The sequence below is a fragment of the Motacilla alba genome, chromosome 18, assembly GCF_015832195.1.
Source record: "Motacilla alba alba isolate MOTALB_02 chromosome 18, Motacilla_alba_V1.0_pri, whole genome shotgun sequence".
Classification (NCBI taxonomy): Eukaryota; Metazoa; Chordata; class Aves; order Passeriformes; family Motacillidae; genus Motacilla; species Motacilla alba.
Window position 1 is genome coordinate 11,868,909 of NC_052033.1, and position 20,040 is coordinate 11,888,948.

At 55.3% G+C, this 20,040-nt stretch overlaps 4 protein-coding genes across 4 annotated transcripts; 1 reads left to right on the top strand and 3 right to left on the bottom strand.

The window, feature by feature from the left end:
* Positions 1-109: 109 nt before the first annotated feature.
* On the bottom strand, positions 110-3,222 carry PYCR1 (pyrroline-5-carboxylate reductase 1). Its single transcript, XM_038157047.1, has 7 exons — positions 3,023-3,222; positions 2,861-2,931; positions 2,586-2,765; positions 1,803-2,024; positions 1,235-1,327; positions 706-869; positions 110-611 (listed from the first exon to the last, which is right to left on the bottom strand). The coding sequence occupies exons 1-7, from the start codon at positions 3,087-3,089 to the stop codon at positions 461-463; spliced, it is 948 nt and encodes a 315-aa protein (XP_038012975.1). The 5' UTR covers positions 3,090-3,222; the 3' UTR covers positions 110-460.
* Positions 3,223-5,791: 2,569 nt separating this feature from the next.
* Positions 5,792-9,421, bottom strand: MYADML2 (myeloid associated differentiation marker like 2). Its single transcript, XM_038157426.1, has 2 exons — positions 9,309-9,421; positions 5,792-8,384 (listed from the first exon to the last, which is right to left on the bottom strand). The coding sequence occupies exon 2, from the start codon at positions 7,995-7,997 to the stop codon at positions 7,089-7,091; it is 909 nt and encodes a 302-aa protein (XP_038013354.1). The 5' UTR covers positions 7,998-8,384; positions 9,309-9,421; the 3' UTR covers positions 5,792-7,088.
* A 631-nt stretch (positions 9,422-10,052) lies between these two features.
* LOC119709526 lies at positions 10,053-11,195 on the top strand. The gene is made up of 2 exons (XM_038157424.1): positions 10,053-10,440; positions 10,488-11,195. Exons 1-2 carry the CDS (start codon positions 10,077-10,079, stop codon positions 11,159-11,161), a joined length of 1,038 nt encoding a protein of 345 aa, XP_038013352.1. The 5' UTR covers positions 10,053-10,076; the 3' UTR covers positions 11,162-11,195.
* A 74-nt stretch (positions 11,196-11,269) lies between these two features.
* NOTUM (notum, palmitoleoyl-protein carboxylesterase) lies at positions 11,270-18,440 on the bottom strand. Its single transcript, XM_038157423.1, has 11 exons — positions 17,593-18,440; positions 17,250-17,302; positions 17,003-17,098; positions 16,390-16,450; positions 15,457-15,515; positions 14,340-14,442; positions 13,519-13,710; positions 13,084-13,184; positions 12,841-12,988; positions 12,551-12,598; positions 11,270-12,447 (listed from the first exon to the last, which is right to left on the bottom strand). Exons 1-11 carry the CDS (start codon positions 18,105-18,107, stop codon positions 12,141-12,143), a joined length of 1,683 nt encoding a protein of 560 aa, XP_038013351.1. The 5' UTR covers positions 18,108-18,440; the 3' UTR covers positions 11,270-12,140.
* Between the last annotated feature and the right edge of the window lie 1,600 nt (positions 18,441-20,040).

Genomic DNA, 20,040 nt, shown 5'->3' on the forward strand with positions numbered 1-20,040 from the left:
GCGTTCCCTCTGAAACACTCAAAACCACATGCTGCTCACTCACTGCCCTCCCGCCCCTGTCCCTCTGTGGTGGGCTGGAGAGCAGAACTGCAGGCACAAAAGGCAGAGATCATGGTTTGCTACAAGAACAATTTACTGGAAGCAGTAATGAGATAAGAAAACGACGACAGTGGCAATATTAAGTGCAGAAGAGAGGTGAAGGATTCACACGCGAGTGCTCACCACGTGTAACACGATGCTACTCCCACTGCTCGCTTCATGCAACCAGCCAGAGGAACCCCTTCTCCCCAGCCCTCTTCAGCCCCTGTCCCCCGCTGCAAACCCTCCCCCTCCCCCTTGCCCACCATGTATAGAATAACCAGGGTCCTGGCCTCCCTTTCCTGGCTTCTGCCAAAATTAACCCTGTCCTGGCTGCAAGCAGGACACTGGCATTCGGCACTGCCAGGACACAGCAGCCTGGTCAGTTCTTCTTGCTCTTGCTGGTGAACAGGCTGACCTTGCTAGCAGACGCCACAGACAGAGAAGGAGACTCCAGCTTCACCTTGTCCAGCAACGTTTTCTTTATGGCAGCCGGGGAAATCTCCTCTTGGTCTGCCAAATGCTGCAGCTCCCTACAATGGGGTAGTGGGAGAGGAAGACAGAAAAAATAAGATGGGGAGGGTGGGGAGGTGAGTCTTGCGAGCTCTTTAGTTCCTAGCTGCTCACCTTGTCCGGATACAGGAAGCCTCCACAGCATTGATGAGCAGTGAGCGAAAGCCACCACTCTCCAGGAAGTGCAGGGCATGGATGGTGGCTCCCCCGGGCGAGCAGACATTGTCCTTCAGCTGGCCCGGATGCTGCTCAGATTCCAGCAGCATTTTGGCAGCACCCTGTAGCAAGGAAAACACCTGCCAGAGCCCTGCCTGAGGAAGCCACTGTCACACACTCCTGTTCTCCACTGCACAGAGCAGCACCAACACTCACAACAGGCACCCCTGGGGGTGCCAAAACACTTTCCAGAGCTGATGAGGCCTGCAAAGGAGCAGAGTTTCCCAGGCCCCAGCTCCCACACCAGCAGCAGATTGCTGCGGATGGTTCCTACAGCCCCTCAGCAGGAACCTGTGTGCATTCAAACCCAACACATCCCTGAAAGCAGATCCTGCGAGGGGACCAAGACCACCTCACACTGTGATGTGCAGATCCCTCTGCAGGGGCAGGCACAGACTCAGATGTGTTGAGCAGGGGTGATACTGACCAGCAAGGCCTGAGCTCCCAGCCGCACTGCCAGCCTGCGGGGAAGGCCCATCTTCACTCCTCCATCCGCGAGAGCATCCAGGGCAGTGAACGCCTGAGACAGAGGGGAGGAAGGGCACTGAAAGACTGCTCCAGGACTGCTAAGTCTTAGGGAAGAGAGAATCCAGGGCTTCAGGACTGTTCTGTGGCTCCAGTCACTCACAGACTTGACAAAAGCCTCCCCCTTTCCTTCACGGATGCCATGCCAGGCTTCCCTCCCTCTAGTTCCAGCTCAGGAGTGGGGGGAATGGGAGAAATTCAGCTTCTGATCACGCAAACTACAGGCCCAACTTTTGCAACATTGGACATGTGGGCACTGCACACTGGCTATGGACTTCAGACTCATCTGACTCTTAAAAAATTCTCCTGCTGTCCCAAACTGGACACCTGGAATACATGTCCCATAGCAAATATGGATGATGGGGAATAAAAAAAAAGAAAAAAAGTCAAGCTGAAGTTGCACAGACTTTACGGCAGGCAAAGCCAACTGCTGTCCCTAGGATGGCACTAGCTGAGGAAACAGCACATACATACGCAGGGCCACTGCCACTGAGCCCCGTTACAGCATCGATGAGGTCCTCTTCCACCTCGGTGCAGAAGCCCACGCTGGCCATCAGCTGTTCCAGAAGCTTCCCATCTTCCACATCCGCATGAGTTCCAGTGGCATAGACTGTAGCGCCTTCCCGGACTATCACTGGGGTGTTGGTCATGCACCTGATCACTTTTGGTGTGGGGCAGAAGGTAGAGAGTTTCTTAGGGCAGAAAATCATTGAGGATAGAAAGTAAGAAAAAAAGAAAGAAGGGAGAAAAAATGAGCTTTAGTGCATATTTTTCATCAATGGGCTGTTCAGGAAAGGACCCCCCCAGGGGCAAGAACAACGCAAGCAGAAGGAAAAGAGAGACCTGTGTATCTCAAATGTCCTGCTCTGAGCCACAGCAGCCCATCCGTGAATGTGAAGCCTTAGTCAGTACCAGCAAGGCAGGAGCTGAGTTGGAAACAGTATCCCAAAGGCCTCAATCCCACATCAACCCACAGACCTCCAAAACAGCTCCTGCAGACACCTAGCACAAAATCTGCAGAAATCCCGGGGAGATGACCCACTGCTGTTAAAAGAAACATGACTGGACAGGACCTCGCGTGAGAGAAGAGCCTCTACTAGCATTTGCCGATGAAGATAGGCAAAGGTGACCAACACCAAGCTGGCTGCTGCTGTGTGACTTTAGTCCTGAGTAGCGCAAGTCGGTGGCATCGGCTCCTGGGGCTGGGGAGCGGAGCCAGCGCAGCTGCCCGTGCGCGGCCGCTCCGCTCTCACCTTCTCGATGGAGCTGATGGTGACGCCGGCCGCGCAGGACACCACGATGTGCCGCGCCTCGATGTCGGGGCCCACCTCCTCCAGGATGAAGGGGATGATGGGTGGCTTCACGGCCAGGAAGAGGACATCGCTGCTCTTCACCGTGTCCTTGTTGCTCACCGTGAAGTTCACTCCCATTTTCTGCACCGGTTCGGGGAGAAACGGGACCGCTCAGGCCCGGGATGGCCCGGGAGGGGAGCGCCGCCACCCGGTGCCCGCTACCCGGCCGCACTCACCCGCAGCCCGCTCACGGTGGGCAGGTCAGTGTCCGGGGAGCTCGCCGTGATCTTGTGCGCAGCCAGGACCCCTGCGAACGACACCCGGTCAGCCCGAGGGACCGGCACCGCCGCCCCGCGCCCACCCGCCCCATGGAGCCAGGCGAGCCGCCCGGCGCGCACCTGCCGCGGTGAAGCCGCGGGCCAGGGCGAAGGCGAGCTGCCCCGCGCCGATGAACCCCACGCTCATCTCGGTCGGTGCCGCCGGACCCGAACCGGGACCCGAACCCGAACCGGGACCCGAACCGGGACCCGAACCCGCCGCCGTACACGTGGCCGCGCGCGCACGGAGGCGAGGCCGCGCGGCGGGACGGGGGCGCGCAGCCAATCGGCGAGCAGCGGGGCGGGGCGGCGCGGGCGCTCCGCCACTCAGCGGGCGGGGGCGGGGCCAGCGGCGCGGCGCTCGCCAGCGATTGGGGCAACCGGCGCCCGGTGTTGCATCATTCACCGCCCGCCCGCCGCGCCGCCAGGGGGCGCCCTGCTCCCGCCAGAGCCCCCGCGCCGGGCCGTGCCGTGCCGTGCCGTGCCGTGCCGGGCCGGGCCGTGCTTCCTCGGGCCGTGCCGTGCTTCCCTGAGCCCCCCGGGCCGTGCCGGGCCCTGCTCCCGCCAGAGCCCCCGCGCCGGGCCGCGCCGGGCCGTGCCGTGCCGTGCCGTGCCGTGCCGGGCCGGGCCGTGCTTCCTCGGGCCGTGCCGTGCTTCCCTGAGCCCCCCGGGCCGTGCCGGGCCCTGCTCCCGCCAGAGCCCCCGCGCCGGGCCGCGCCGGGCCGTGCCGTGCTGGGCCGTGCTTCCCTGAGCCCCCCGGGCCGGGCCGGGCCGGGCTCCCCCGGATCACGCCGGGCGCCCTCGGGCCGCGCCGCCGCCGCTGCCGGGGTTGTTCTCCAGCAGCGCCCCCGGGCTCGGTCGCCCCGGGCACCCTCCCGCGGAGAGCGCGCCCCGGGCACCGGCGCGGCCCCGCAGAGCCCTGCGGCCCGGGGCTGTGCAGAGGCCGGGCCGCAGTGAAGTGTTCCGCTAAAACCCAGGCAGCAGGCGGTGATTTTTTTTCGTTAAGTATCATCTTACTTTTTTTTTTTTTTTTTTTTTTTTTTTTCTTCAAGGACAGAAATTAATCTCAGTGTTTTTTCTGTTGATAAATGTTCCTAAACGCTGATCTTTCGTGGATACTGAACCCCGGGCTTCCAAAAAAGAAGGGAAAAACCCAAACAAAACCCTTTAACAATTCCAACTTTAATCTATCCATGCTGGAGTCCTCTGGGTGCTGTCTAGATTGGCTGCAGCCACAAGTCCATAATTAATGAACACAATAAATGCTAACATTAGTTTACAAGAAGAGGTTGGCGATGGTTGGTGACTGGGGCAGCCTGGTTCATGGGGAGCGACTTGATCATCATCTGTTAATTCGGGGGGAGATGCACTCTGGAAGTGAAGGAGGCTCGAGAACTGAGCCATGACAGAGCTGGTTGGTAAATCCTGATGAGTAGATATCAGATGTTCTCTGTTCTGGATTGGGCAATCTCATAGTTTCCAATGGTTGGGGAATGTTTTAACCACTGAAGCATGAGGTTTTGATTTTTTTTTTTTTTTTTTTTCTCCTAAAAGAGAGGATTGTTGTCCACACAATCTTTTTTTGCCATTTTGACCATATTCACATTTTTTGCTCAGTCTTTGGCTGGCAGATGAGAAAGCTAAATCTGAACACACTGTTCTTGGCAATGCCTTGTGTTTCCACTCCTCCAGTCAGTGGGATCATGATTTCCATGTTAAATTCTCTTTCCCCTTACTGAGAAGACACTCCATTTTACCCTCATTGTCTCCCAAGTCCCAGTTCCTCTCTGGCCCTTTGACCCTGGCTGGGTGTAAGTTGCATCAACCCATGGCATTGTCAGATTTGACCATGCTTCTGCTCTTGCTCCTACTCGGTGCAAAATCCTCCCAGCAGGCAGCCAGCCCTGGCTGGCTCAGCCACAAGCTGTCAGCCAAGGAGCTTTCCAGCAGCTGCTGCTGCCATCCTGGCAGTGCATCCCTGGGGACAGGCACCCCCTGCCTGGGCTCCTGCCTCCGCTGCCCCCCAGCCCCCAGAGCCACACCAGAGCCTGCACGATGGGGCTCTCCTCAAGAAAGGTTCCTGGGCTCCCTGCGTTGGATTTTATAACAAAAGCCATGGTCCTTCACAGGCACCTGTTTGGTTTTTAGTGATCTGAAATAACAACAACAACAACAACAAAAAGTAATTTTCAAGTATTACACAGCTCAATGTGTCCATATTGATGGGTTTAACAGGAATACATCATAAATGCTCAAGGTCCCTTTGAATGCAGTGGCTCTTGTAAATTGACTCCTCCAACACAAGTGGATTTCCTTTCCCAAGTTAGCATTTTGTTCTTGTACAACCCATAATTTGTTTGGGTGGCAAGAAATAAAGCTCCTGGTTTGTATCTGTAGCAGATAGCCTTGGGTCTTGCCCTGCCAGCCTCCTCTTGGGCCACATCTTCCAGATTTCCTGCCCTTCACTGGGACTCACAGAAGGGAAAACCCCCTTGGCAGGCTGTTCCTCTGTGCTGGATCCTGACTCTTGTTCCGTTTCCTGGCTGGTGCTCCCGCTGCTAAGGGCTGGTCCTTGCTCACAATTATTCAGCATCATCTGTCCCAACAAGTTTTCCCCTTGCTTTTCAAACCCCACACAAAGCAGTGATGAAAAGTAAGTTGGCTTCCTTATTCCTGAGTCATTCTGCTGCAAAGAATCCCCTCGGAGCTTTTGCTGTGTTGTGTCTGTTCTTTTTTGGGTCTGTGTTCAGGTTTGCACACCCAATAGCGTGAGCTCTGCCTCCGTGCAGAGAGGGCCGTGTGCTGCAATGAGAGTGGAGAGGAGGCTGACAGCACACAGGTCTCAGGAGATGCAAGCATACATCTGCCATTCAGCTTTATTTTGTTTTGGTTATAAAATAAATCTTGCTAGCAGCTACTGGAGATTTTAATCAAAGCACTCAATTCTGCATGTGCTGCACAAGCACTTGGACACTCTGCCTTCTCCCTGCAACAAATGAAGATTCCGATGGGGCCTGAAACCTGAGCTGAGAACTGTGGAACTTTGAAGTGGGTGTTTTGTCAGGGCTGGGTCTGAGAAATTCGGCTGCTCAGTGATGGGAGTGCTCAGGAATCCCGAGCTGCTCCGGGGTACCCTGGGCAAGTTCTGCCATGCCCCGTCCTGTCCGTGCCCCCTCCCCGCCCGGCTGGGTCTCTCGTGCAGCACTGCGAGGTCAATTAGTCTCTGCCTCCCCTTTGCCATGCCCCCAGAATTTATCTTCAAGCCTGCAGAAAAACCCCTGACCCCAGTGTAAAGAAGTGGTGCCCATGCATCCAGACAGAGCACGTGCCACGGCATTTTCTGCGCTGCTCGGGTGAGGGTGGCCGGGCACAGCGCTCCCTTCACGGGCTGCCTCTGCTCTGCAACCTGATTCTCAGCAGTCGAGCCCCGACTTTACAAATTTTAGTTTCTGTAGTGACTCAAATAGGAGTATTGCATTAAATAGGCCTCCTCCAAGGTGGGCACTTGAGGGTATTCCTTTTCGGAGCTAGACAGCAAAGGAGAGGAAGGGAAAAGACTGGCAACCTTCAAAATACTGTTACAGCTATGATGCTCTTCTCAGAAACACCCAGACCGGAGCTGCCCACACTTGCAGGCATTCCACATCTCCCAGCACAGTCCAAACTAACCCAAACTCCAAGGGATTGATTTTCAGCTCCTGAACTGGTGTTCCCTCATGCAGCTTTTAACTTTTCCGCTTCCTGAGCAGTCACTTGGTTACCCTTAGGCGCTGGTTACAAGTTTCAAAATCCTTGATGTCTTTCCTAATGTTTGGCTCAGTAACCTGGTAGCCTGCAGCCCCACTGCTGTGGCTACAAGCACTCCTGCTGTCTGCAGCTGCACGTGGAGCTGCGCCATTCCTTCGTGCTGGCACCGGGCAGGGGAGGCAGAACATGGGGGAGCTGGGCTGTGCTCCGCTGTGTGCCCTGTCAGCTGCAGCCCACCTGCTCCAGGTCATTAATTCCTTAGTGCAGTCAGTCCTCACTCGACGTTTGGCTGATGGTGGTGTGTGCAGGCCTGCCCAGCAGCTCTCTGCCCCTGTCCCTGTCCCTCTGCACCTGCAGGGGTTGGCACACTGAGATGCCTCCACAGAGGCCGGCCCCCAGTTCAGATGTGTGAGACAAAGCGGATGCGCTGGGAGTACGCCAGGTCCAAGACATAGAGCAGCAGGTTGACATAGGTGAAGATGGCAATCACCAGCTGGCTGTCCCAGGGGCACTTGCCCTTGGCACAGAGGCCAGGGCGCCGTGGGGAGCCGTACTTGCTGTCAAAGCAGAACACTGGCCAGATGACCGCAGCACTCGCGTAGAGCAGCACTGCCCCGAAGGTGTAGATGACCACAGAACGCTCGAAAGGGAACCACAGCAAGGCAGTCTTACCTGTGACACTGAAGGCCACTACCACCACTGTCACCACAAAGCAAAAGCTGTAGACAGCCACACACCACTGCGTCGCCACGTATTTACCATACTGGCTGTCGTTCACCAGTGCCCCAAAGATGATGCAGGCCACAAAGGCCTGAACGATTTTCAAGAGCCCGGAGACGGTGGCCATGTAGCTGGTGACCTGTCCCGGCTTTGCCCTGGTTAAGAACACCTCAGCGGCGTAGGCGACGAACAGCAGGCCCGCGAAGACGCTGGCTGCGATGCGGAAATCCCTCACCTGGCAGCCGATGGGGTAACAGCCCACCTGGACGAAGTAGAGCGGGTAGATCACCGCAGCCGTGATGGACATGAGCGTGGCAAGCATGGCAAAAGCAGCGGTGAAGTTTCCCCAGGAGAGGCTCAGGCAGCTGTGCAGGTGTGTGAACTCGCAGGCGATGATGAACACAGTGATGGCAAAGCAGAAGGTCCAGACAAACATGCAGAAGGTGCCGTAGGCGGCACTGAACCCCCCTTGGTGGGCAACCAGGCTGAAGGTGGTACACCCGAAGGTCATCTGCAGCAGCCGAGCTATTCCTACCGGGGAAGTCACCGCGGCTGTGTTCAGATACGGCCCTCCCGTGCTCTCCATCATCCTCGCGGTCCAGCAGACAGTGCTCTCCAAGCTCCTCAAACGTCCTTTCTGACTCTTTGCCCTGAGCCACACCTGGTCCCGGCTCAGCGAGGGGCAGCCCCAGCCCCGCCGGTCTCGGCTGGCAGCAGCGGGAGCCGCCTCTGACGCTGCATCTCTGGCAGCTCTGCACAGACCTGCGGCTGCAGGGAGGTGACGGGCTGGCTCTGCCCACTGGCTGTGAGCTCAGGGTGCTGCCGCTCGCTCTCTGCTTCCTCAGGTCTGAGACCTGCCCCAGTGCTGTCCTTTGGCCGTCTCCTTCCCCACAGGATGGTACTTTTCCCCGGAGGCTGACATTTATTCCATTTTAGCTCCGCAGCTGTAGCTTTCTGCTGCACCGTTCACAGGAACCTGGAGTATAAATAGGGGCTTTATTAATAGTTCTGGAATGAGTCCTGCCCCCACTCAGCTGTTGGGAGCGGGTGTTATTTAACACTGAAGCTGCGAGCTCCATCAAAGGCTCTTGATTATCCTTCTGCTGTTCTTCTGGAAGCTCTGGGGTCGCTGGAATGCTGCCGCTCTCCGCAGCCCCCCGCGCCGAGGGAGGCTCTGCCTGTGGCAGTGGGCTGAGATCCAGCCGTGCTGCAGGAACCAGAGCTCAGTCCTGTGCACCCAAGAGCCTCTGAGTGGGGGCACAAGCCCAAAGCAGCACAAGCCCTATAAAAGCAGGGATTTAGGCCAGAGGCTGAATAAAAGCTGACTCACTTTGCTGCAGTTGATCTGGAGCAGTGATACATTTACCTGCTGTGCTCTGTGTGGCAGCTTGTGGCTGTGAAGGTTGACAGCACCCATCCTCAACATTTCCTTAAACTCTTCCCTGTCTCTCTTTTACTTTATGTGGAAATCAGTTTTTCTTGTGTCTCTGAATGCAGTAACTGAATACAACTGCTTTTAAAAATTGCTTTGATATTCTTAGCACTGTTTTGGAACACGGATTTTAATAAATAGTGTCAAAGTCTCCCTCCTGTGAGATCAAAGCTTTCACAGTGAGCCATTCCTGGTATACAGTGCCTCCCAGACTTCATCTCTACCCAGAAGTCTCTTAATTATATCTCTAAAAGCCCCAAACAAAATTTCTGATGTAATTTCAGAATGGGAATGCGTGAATGTTTTCACCACAACACAGCAGAAAAATTCCTCCCTTACCCCACAGCAGCGTTGCTGACTCCTCACCTGCAGTACTCATCCCAGCGTGGAAGCAGAAAAACTTCACTGCTGGAATGGCTCACATGAGAACAGTACATATTTTTGGCTGTAATGATAAAATGTGCCTACCTTCAGCTTTGTCACCATCTTGTAACCTCAGTATCTCTGCCATTCATCTCAAGCCTCTTCCATTTTCCTTTGAGAGGCCTCTGGTGCTAAAAGTACAAAAGCCTGCATTCATTTGGGGTGGAAGTTGCACAATTAACATCACAATAACCAGGAAATGCAGCAGGGGAGCTGAGGAACTTCAGGCGAAGAGGTTCTCATCCCGAAATCTTGCCCTACCTGACTGTCTATGAATCCCTCACCTCTAGCAGGTTTCCAGGCCTCCTTGCAGGGCTCCCTTTCTGCACTGTGGCACTTTCAGGAGCATCCCTTCCCTCTGCCCGGGGCCGGCAGAAGGCACAGGGACACTCCGTGGCACGGCCCACCTGAGGACACGTCAGTGGCACCGGGGCTCGAGGCAGAGCTGCTCCTGCTGCTCAGCTTCTGCTTTCCATGGGAAGTGGAGAGCCCTCAGCACCAGAGCCGGGGCTGGCAGAGGGCAAAGTCCCCGAAACCAGAAATCACACGGTGGAGCAGCACACCTCACACACCACGGGCACGTCTCCCTCAGAAATAAAGAACCTTGTCTAGTCAAAAGATCACAGAATACAAACACATGGCACTGAATTCTTCCAGTCTTGCCCTTTTGTCACTGGCTTCTGCACAGCAGAAAACAGATGAAAAACATAATCAGGACAATTCTCCTTTTATATCCAAGTACATATATATTATATCCATTAAAACATAAAGGATATCAATAATCTCCAAACTGATCATAGGCAAACTCCGCTGATGTTTTCCTGCTTTTCAGTTTCACTGGGAGCACCAACCATTTTCTCTTTAGTTTTAGTTTATCTTCAGTCTGTGTTAATCCCATCATGCACAGCAGGACAGCTGATTGTGGTGATCTGTGTGTGGTCCTGCCAGACTTTTCTTGAAGTCCAAGAAGAGAAACCAAACAGTTTGGTTCATTTTTTGGGTTTACTTACCCAAAACAAGAGCTCTCACACGCAGCACCACTGCTCTAACCTGGCAAGGTCTGAAAGTACAGGAATTTTTTCTCAAACCAGGCCCAAACTCTCTGAGGCTGAAATGCTGCGTAGCCACGCACAGCAGTGCAGGCACACGCAGGTGGAGCCGTGCAGCAGGGACACAGGTGAAACTGTGCAGCAGGGACGTGCACAGCAGTGCAGGCACACGCAGGTGGAGCCGTGCAGCAGGGACGTGCACAGCAGTGCAGGCACACGCAGGTGGAGCCGTGCAGCAGGGACACAGGTGGAGCCGTGCAGCAGGGACGTGCACAGCAGTGCAGGCACACGCAGGTGGGGCTGTGCAGCAGGGACACGGGTGAAACTGTGCAGCAGGGACGTGCACAGCAGTGCAGGCACTCACAGGTGGGGCTGTGCAGCAGGGACACAGGTGGAGCCGTGCAGCAGGGACGTGCACAGCAGTGCAGGCACACGCAGGTGGAGCCGTGCAGCAGGGACACGGGTGGAGCCGTGCAGCAGTGCAGCAGGGCCGTGCAGCAGCGCTGCTGCAGGGGCAGGGCTCCCCGCGGTCCTGCCCCGCCGCAGGGTGAGGCTCTGCTCCAGCCGCCCACTGCTCCCCCCAGGAGCGGCTCCTCTCCAGCCTCAGCCCTGCATTCTCCATCCCTCCCTCGCTCTGCTCCCGCTGCCATCAAAGGGGATTCTCTCTGCTGTGGTGGGTGTGTTCCCAAACTATTAGGAGAGAAATATGTTGGTGCTTGTCTTGTGTTCTCTGCCCTTTCTGCTCCAAATGCTTCTGATGCTCTGATCAAACATTTCCCTCGCTGGAAGAGAGGCCTTTGCAGCAAAGCCAGATCTGCCTCTGCCTTGCAGTGCAATGCCCTGGACTAGCTGGGGAATCACAGTGGAAGTCTGCAGACATCAGGTGCTGGGTGAAAGTCTCTGTACTTAAACCTTATATTACAACCTCTTCATCAGAGAAACAACGACAAGGCACACTGCAAGGGGAACACAGAAATCTAATTAATACAAAACATCAACACCACCCTTAGCCCTCTCCCAGGCACAAGTGACCATCAGGATAACCCATCCAAATGAGCAGCATATACAACTTTACAAAGACATAGGTATGGTTCTCTGGTCAGCCCTTATAAATAGCGTTTTACATATTAAAATAAATATGTCCACGTTGCCAAAGTAGCAAGAGGTTTCTTCGTTATTTAAAAAAAATATGTTACAATATCCTTTATATTTCTTGCTTAGTTTAAAAAAGTAATTAAAAAGTTATTTTATAAAATAATATGAATAAATTGAGTACAAGAGTGTCCATCCCTAGCACGTGTCCTGGGTCTGTATACGGTGATTCAGCTTGAGATGCTAACCTCCAGGAAGTAACGTAACCATTCCTTCACTCCTAGTTGGACAGAAGAAATCCAGTGCTTGCTTTTTTCACCACTTGTAACAAGTCTATGATGTAAAATTCATGGCAAGGGAAGATGTCCCAGATCTGGGGAAGGTTCTCATCGCTGCTATTTATGGCTTTGCTACTCCCTGTATGTGATTGCCTTGTGTAGCACAGGAAGAGGATGTGACCGGCTGAAACTTGGCCCTGGAGTTTGGAGGGAGGGAACAAGTTCCAGCCAAACAGTCTAAGCAAGAAATTGCTGCTTGCCTTTTTTTTTCTTTTTTTTTTTTCTTGACACACCATAAGCGTGCAAGAGTGTGGGAGCATGTGAGTGCACAGGTGTGAGTGTGCCATGGGTATGAGCATGCATCTGCCTGCAGGAACATGAGCAAGAAGATCAGAAAGTTTGGGAGAAGGGCTGAGAGTCTCTCTCCTCCTGATCTAATCTCTGCCCCTCTGACCTTTCTAGTTTCCACTGCTGAGCATCCCCAGGAGTTTACTCGGCTCCAGGCCCTGCTGCTGTGCCATCTTCTGAACATCAAAACCCATGTGCATGAGGAACTGGATCACATTCATCTCCTGCCCTGTGAACTGGTCCCTGATTGTGGGGCACGAGGGGTTGCAGTGAGGCCACGGACAGCTGTCAACCAGGTGGATGGGGCAGCCTTTCAGAGGAGCCTTCCCATTTTTGTTGCTCTCATGGAGGCTCCGATCCCAACAGTGCAGGGCACGGGGTAATGATGTCCCCTTCACCTGGATGTCAGTCCAGTGACTGAAAAGACAAACCATACAGATCACATCAGAGGGGTCAGGCTGCCAGCACAGGCTCATTCCCCAGCTGCATCCCTGTTCACCTCTGCAGGATCTGCACTTACTTGCGTGTGATGATCTCGTGGGACAAACAGGCAGGAGCAAAGCTTGCACTAAAGGAAAACAGAAACAGGGATTGAAGGACAAAGTAAGTCCTGCTGAATTGAACTTTCCAGACTAGGGAAAGAGTGAATTTTACACAAAAATGAAAAAGGCAAGATTCTTGATGTAGATGAACAAATAGTTACCAAATTTACAGCTCTCCTTTTTCAGCAGAGGTCTGAGAACACAAGGAACTAGACAAGAACGTCCCTTAGAAACAAATACACCAGGTTTTTCTCAATGAAACACTTACGTCACATCCTTCAAGGTGTTTCTGAGCTCTCTACCTAAATTCTGGATGTAGAGCCACTGCCCTTCCTGAACAGGCTGGCCAGTGAGGTGTACATTGTCTACAGTAAGCTGGGCCTCATCAAACAGCCACTGCACAACAAAGACTGGGCCTAGAAAGACAAAAGGTTTGGAAAAGGGATTGCTCTGTTAGTTACAAATACAGAGGGAACCCTAAACGAGTTGATCTCTCTCCTTTGGTACTTACATCGAAGAGTGGGGTAAATCTTATATCCAAAAAAGCAATTCCATTCCTCTCCCTCTTTAAACTGCAGCTTACAGCGTTCAGGAACAACGCCATTCCAGTATCTGGAAGACAAAGCAATAAAAGAACGAGAGGCACAGGGCAATCCTAACAATGTATCCTCTCCATAACCTAGTTCCTGTTCTGACTAGAATTTCAACTGACAGAACAGCTTTCTCGGCAGCACTGTCCCATCAACGCATTTTAGAGCCCCTGTAACTGTACACATTCTTTTGCACATTTAGACTTTATTGTCTTTTCCAATAAAATCATTGGAAAAACACTGACGTAGACAATAACTACTCCTTAAGCATCAAAACGAAGGAACACAGCCAAGGAGGACATCTTTCCCACACTCTAACCACTTACAGTAGTGCACTTCAGAGCATCTGACTGTACCTTATTCCTCTCCTGATGGCCTCTGTTGGAGCACACGTTATGGTGTCGATGCAGTCGGTCCTGCGGTACTGTTTGTTATCCAGGAACCATCCAGAGTCTGCCAAGCCTCGGACCTGAATCCCCTGATAACCCATCTCCTCCAGCTGCTCTGCCACTCGATCCACGTTCAGGAGCACTCCTGTCCCTCCAGCACTGCAACAGCAGCATCAGCACCGCAGTCAGGAGGTGCCCACAGGGTTACACACCTTGCCAGCAGACACCCCTTCTTCAGCAGTGACATGCTATCAACACCTGCATCTGCCATTCGCCATGAACCTGGCAGACACCACATTGTTTCCTTGCTTTGCAGCACTCAGAAATAAAGCCAGTGCCGAGGAATAATCTGGTAGCTCAGAAACAAAGTCCAGTTGTTACTCTCTTCCTGGGAAATACATGTGCTCTGTGTCATTCCCAAGGGGGCGGGCTGCTCAAAAATGAAAAGACTCTGAAGTGAGACAAATTCACTCTTAGCAACTTCTCTATTATACCCCTGTGTAATACACTGAGTGTACCAGAGCCCTCTGCGACACAGGATGATGCAGAGCACCTGTGTGAGACAAGTTTGGTTTTTACTTTGGTGAATCAATTCACAGAAGGCGTGTGTGTCATGATGTGGGCCAAGAGGAACCAGAATTCTTGGTGCAGACACGAGAAAACTGACCAGAGATACAGGGTTTGCTGTGTCACTGTACTCCTAGAAGAAATGCTTCACCTCCTCCCTTAACAGCTTTCTACTGTGGAAATCTCCTGTCTTCACGAAACAGAATCTTGTGGATACCTACCTGCTCCCTGCTAGCAGCAATACTTTCGCAGTGCTCAGACCTTTTCCCACCAGCTCCTTTATAACTTCCTGTATGATCAGTGCTCCCATGAAGGCATATTCATCTGGAAGACAGCTCAGTGTCAACAAAATTGCTTCCTGTCCAGGCTCAGACTTCTATTTCCTCTCTGAAAATGTGTAAGAACTTTCCAAAGGGATTAGGAACCTGAACTCAGGCTCATTTTATCCACCTATATGAAATACACCTAAGAAGAGATCTTCTCCCACCTTGTACAAAATGTGCTGCCCTGAAAGAGAACCCAGTGAACTCAATTACACAAGTACCTTCCTATGACCATGCTTAGAAATGAGTAAACTTGGAAAAGGGAAACAAGAAGGAAGAGAAACAAACACAGACCTTCCTACCACCTGGAATCTCAGTTCCAACTTACTGCTTCCCCTTTTTCCCAGTTCATCGGGCCAATCCAGAGAAGCAATGCTTCACAAGAAGTGACATGTACAAAGACACTGCTTCCTTGGCACCACCAGCATCCGTGGCTGCCGATGTGCAACTGCTCGACAGGAACAGTGCCAAGGAGCTGGGATGGAGTGGAAAGGTCCCTTACTGTGACACCACCGGAGTGACAGTGGATGGCAACGCAGCCTGTATTAATATGAACGATGCCATTTCCCAAAGAAACCTGCAGACAGCTTCAGCTTGACACACGATGGCTCCTGCCTAAGGCCAAATATCCTCCTGATAAAAGTCTGACACTAAATTCCCAGTCCTGCCTCTCAGGTCAGCTGTGCTGAAGTTACACGCAACAGTCCGTGGTCCCTCAGCTACAGCAATTAATTTGCTACGTGCTGGAACCTGGAGATTCATCTAAAAGGAATTCTGGTCTTCTAATCCTTGCATACTGCATCAGTGTAACATCTCTTCAAGCAGTGGCTCTGAACTATGTCAAAACAGCCTGAGCTAAAGAGATCAGGATGTTTTATCTGGAAGTAGCTTGATATTCTTTCCTGCCCTTCAGCAAGAAAAAGCCTGTTTCTCGTCTGCGTGGTTTCACAGAAGTCTGGCCACATCCTTTAATGTGTGATGTCTGGGGCAGCAATGGCCCATCAGCAACACTCACTTTTCTCAGACTTGGAAGAGGCACCGCTCCAAACATCACTTGAGCAATATGGGATGAATCTGTAAGAGAGAGCTGTGTGAGTCCCGCTGTGCCTCTGACACGCACAACAGGGTGAGGATGCGGTCACTTGACTGGAAGAAAATTAAATCCTGGGGTAAAGGGAAGGGGAAAAGGGAAAAGTTTCTGTCCAGTTTGACAACTTACCTTCCTGCACACCAAGTGACAACTGTAATTTTCTTGAATTTTCTCCTGAATACTAATAGTTTTACTGAGTTAAATCAATAAATAACGTGTCTTTTATCAATCTAATTGAATCACTAAGCTCAATGGACAGAACGATGGAGCATGACTTTACTCTCAGCTATTCTGCCAACACAGTGGATGGCCTGTCACAGGGCAACTCTCTATGCTTCAGTTTTTCACACGAAAAATGAGAAGACTCTAGTCAGTGCAGTGTAAATGCTGACTGCAACCACTGGAGGTTTTTGCAGGAATTAACTTCACATGTCTCTGTTTTGCAGAAGACAAATTAACATCCCTTCTGTATAGATGCATATATAAACTGGTGTCTCTCATTTCTCTTCTTTGAACTAGGAGAGCTGCTCCACATTCTTCTCAAATTGTCAGATGTGTAACACACTATCAGCCCAGCACTCATGATGGATTCACCACTGCAGCTGTTTGAGAAGGGTCTCTAAGCTATCCCCAGTTTTTCTTCATTAGATTACCCCACAACTCCAAGGAGATTCAACTTGCGTTTCTCGACCTTGTCAGCCCTAAGTGTTAGAGAGCTGAACTGCAGCAAATGAGGAAACACACAGTTTCCTTTTCCAAGTATTAGTCTTAACCTGTCTCTGCAGCACTCTTGCTAGCCTAAAAGGCAGGAGATGCTGTTTAAGTATAAAGCTATTTCCCTCCGTTGTCCCTCCTTACACCATGTTTGCATTCCACCAGTGGGGATTTTCTTCTGGCTGAGAGGACAGGATCCCAGTTCCTGCAGATGGGCACAAAGAAACAAAAAACATACAGATGACAGTCTGTGATTTCAGAGGAATTGTAGGAGCCTCATGCAAGACCTCTGACCACACAGAAAACAAACATCCATGATGAAAAACATTGGCAAGGGAAGTGGAAGGAACATTTCTAAATTTGCCCTTAGGCAGATTTGACATTCAGAATTTGATTCATGCTACAGATGAAGCCCGTCTAGAAGCTTCTTGTAGCACAGCAAAGACCTGTGATGCCCATTTAAGTATCTCCCCAAAGGACAGATCCTAGCAGGTAAATCCCAATACACTCAGTTAGACGATCTGTGTGAGTGGCGGAGGTTTGGGTACCCAGCAGGCTGCAGCACGAGAAGCGAGCGAAGAGAGAAGCGCTCATTACCGGCGGTGCCTGTGCGCCCAAAGCCCGCCCGTGCCCGCGGCAGGGCTCATCACGAGGCAGCAACCTGGCACCTTTCAGGTGGTGACGGCGGGCGCCACCTCAGCCCGGTCCCGGTCCCGGTCCCTCGGGGCTGCCCCGCGGGCTGGAGGGGGCGACTCACCCACGCGGGTCGCGGGCCACTCCCGGGAGCTCATCAGCCGCCGCATGGTGTCGTAGCGGGTGTCGCAGTTCTCCCTGTTGAAGCAGTACCACCCTCCTGGCGAGGGGACAGGGGTCAGCCGCCCCGAGGGGCCGGGGGCTCGCGGGCGAGGGACGGCGGCCCTCAGGGGCCGGGGCACCGAGGGCAGCCTCGGGTCGCCGCCCCGCTCGTGGCCGCCGTTGCGGAGGTCGGGGGCGCCGGCGCTCACCTTCCAGGAACAGCAGCCAGCGCCGACTGCCTTTGGACTCCTTCAGGTAGTAGCTGCGGGCGCAGACAAGGGGCAGCGCCTCAGCGGGAGCCGGGCCCGGCCGCAGCGCTGTGCCGCCGCTCGGGCCGGGCCGCCGGGGCCGCGGCGGCGGGCGGCGGCGGGGGCGGCGGCTCCGGGGGAAGCGCGGGGCCGCCGCCCGGGAGGCGCTCGCTGCACCTGTCGCCGCCGGTGCCGCGCGCCGCCGCGCGGTGGCGCCGCAGCCCTCGGGGCCGCGGGGAGCGGCGGCGGCCGCGCGGGGCAGCCCCGGGGCGCCCGGAGGGGCCGGCGCGGCGCGGGGACTCACCCGGCCGGGCTGCCGTCGTTGCAGGTGACCGAGGCGTTGTGCAGGAGGTGCAGGCGCAGGTCGTGCGGCAGCGCCTGGGCCGAGCAGGGGTACAGCGACTGCGCCAGGCTCTTGACCTGCGCCATGAAGCTGTCCATGTTGCCCTCCACGGCGGTGAAGTCCAGCGGGAAACTCTCGGCCGCCGCCGGCGCCGCCTCGCCGCGCTCGCGGACCGCCGGGCCTCGCCGCCGCCAGCCCTTCCTGCCCTCGCCGCCGGGCCCGGCGTGCAGCAGCCCCAGCAGCAGCAGGAGGTGCACCGCCGCCGTGCCCATCGCCGCCCGCCGCCACCCGCCGCTCGCCGCGGCGGCAGCCAGTCCCCGGCGGCGGGCAGCGCCGCCCGCGCTCCGCCGCGCCCCGCCGCGCCACCCGCGGGGACGGGGGTCGGCGGTGGGCGAAGAGGGCAGCGCCGGCGGCGCGGGCTCGGCGGCGCGGCTGCCGGCACAGGAGCCCGCCGCCCGCTCCCAGGCGGCGAGCATGACAGAGGGGCACGGAGTGCGCGGGGAGCGCGCCGGGGGCGCCGCCAGCCCGGGCGCCGCGTGGGGCAGCAGCCGGCCAGCCCCCGCCCTGCCCTGCCCTCCGCCCCCTCGGAGCGAGGCGGAGGGAGCGGGGGGTCTGCGCCGCGCCGCACCGCACCGGCACGGTGGGCCGCTCCGTCGGGGCGCGCCCCGCGCTCGACGGCGACGCCATCGCCGCCCCTGCCGGCGCCGGGGCCGCGGCGGTGGCGGCGGCGCCCGACAGCCTCGCCCGCAGGGCGGCGGGGGCCCGGGGCGGCCTCTCTCCGGGGCCGGGGGGGCGGCCGGGCCGCCCGAGCGCGAGACCCCGCACGTGGCAGCCCCCGTGGCGGCGCCCCAGGCCCGCGCCGCGCCCCCCGACCCGCCCCTCTCCCCCCGCAGCCCCGACGGCAGCTCCTCCCCGGCTCCGCGTCGGCGGCACTGCCCGCCCCGCCCCGGGACGTGCCGCCGCCGCTCCACCGGCGGAGCTCAGCCCCGCGCCCCCCGATCGCTCCCGCGCGGGGTCCCGCACGCCGCCCCGCGATGCCGCGCTCCGGCCCGGCCCCGGCTCCCCCAGGGCGGCGGGAAGCGGCCCTTCGGTCCCAGACGTCGGCGTCCGGTCTGCTCGGCTTCCGCGGGTGACCCCCGGCCGGAGGATGCTGCTGCCGGGAGCAGGAGGGGACGGGGAGGCCCCGGGCGCGCCGGGGGCACGGCAGGCCGGAGGCGGGGGCTCCGGCCCCCTGCAGCCCCCGGGGCTCGGGGGCTCCGCGCCGTGGAGGCTGCGCCCTGTTGCTCCCCGCAGCTCCCGAGGTTTGCCGCCGGCCGCTCTCCCCCGGGGCCCGGACGTTTCCAGGAATCGCAAGAAAAATCCTGGAGAAAAAGCCGTATTGTCACCAGAGTGCTGGTCATCTGGGAGAGGGGGAATTCCCTGGAAATGGCCTTATTGCAGACCTCGGAGGTAAACACCGAGGAAAAACAGAGAAAATGCTACGCTTTGAATAATACGCTCCTCACCAGCCCTCCAGAAAGGAACAGGAGGATTGTCTTTACTGGGAAATATAATCTATCTGGGATCAGAAAAGGTGAAAATAGTATAACCTTAAAATAGCACGTGGAAGGTTTTTTTGTCAAGCTGGAATTAGGGCTGTCCAACTGCTGCAACTACATTTTTTACCTTACTGCGTTTGGACTTTCTGAATGTAGGCTCAGCTCTGTTTCCTACACACGTAGCATGTGGTTTTGGTTTGCTTGCTATGTTGGTTTTTTATCTTTCAGTTACTCGTATGTACTCTCAGTTCTTGCTCTGTTCTCACTCAGACTTTTACCCCCAAATGTTTTATTTAAGTGCTAATACTGACAACAATGTCTTTAAAGCCAAGAAAAGCTGCTCAATTGACTGTGCACTCCTCAAGTGCACTACATTCCCCCCTGGCAAGCTTTTGGTGCCGGCACATTTCTGCATCGTTGTATCTTTCTCTACGCTGGCCTAAACCTCTCTTCCTCGCTGTCCCTGCCCGGTCCAAGCAGTGGATCGCTGAGGCTGGTTACGGCGGGTCAAAGAGCTCGTCAGTCTGCCCGAGCAGAGCTTTATCTGGAAACTGGTCAGTTAGTGCAAGGTCTGAAGCAGTTTGGATCTGAGGATCCCTGGAAAAGATGGCATAAACAACTTCAGCACCTCATAGTCCACTAGGTACAGCACGAAACCAGAAGGGGCAAAGTGCTGAGCTGCATCCTTCACAGTGAAGCTGCTGTGCCTGCCGTTGCCAGGCTTGCATTCCTCCCGGTGTCCCTGCTCTTTCTCTCCACGGAGGGCTGAGTTCCTGCACTCTGTAATGCCTTGCTTGGTAACCAGCTGGGCACTGAGGGGTGACTGATTATGATGCACCAGGGAGGCATCTTATGGCAGAGAGGAATGCAT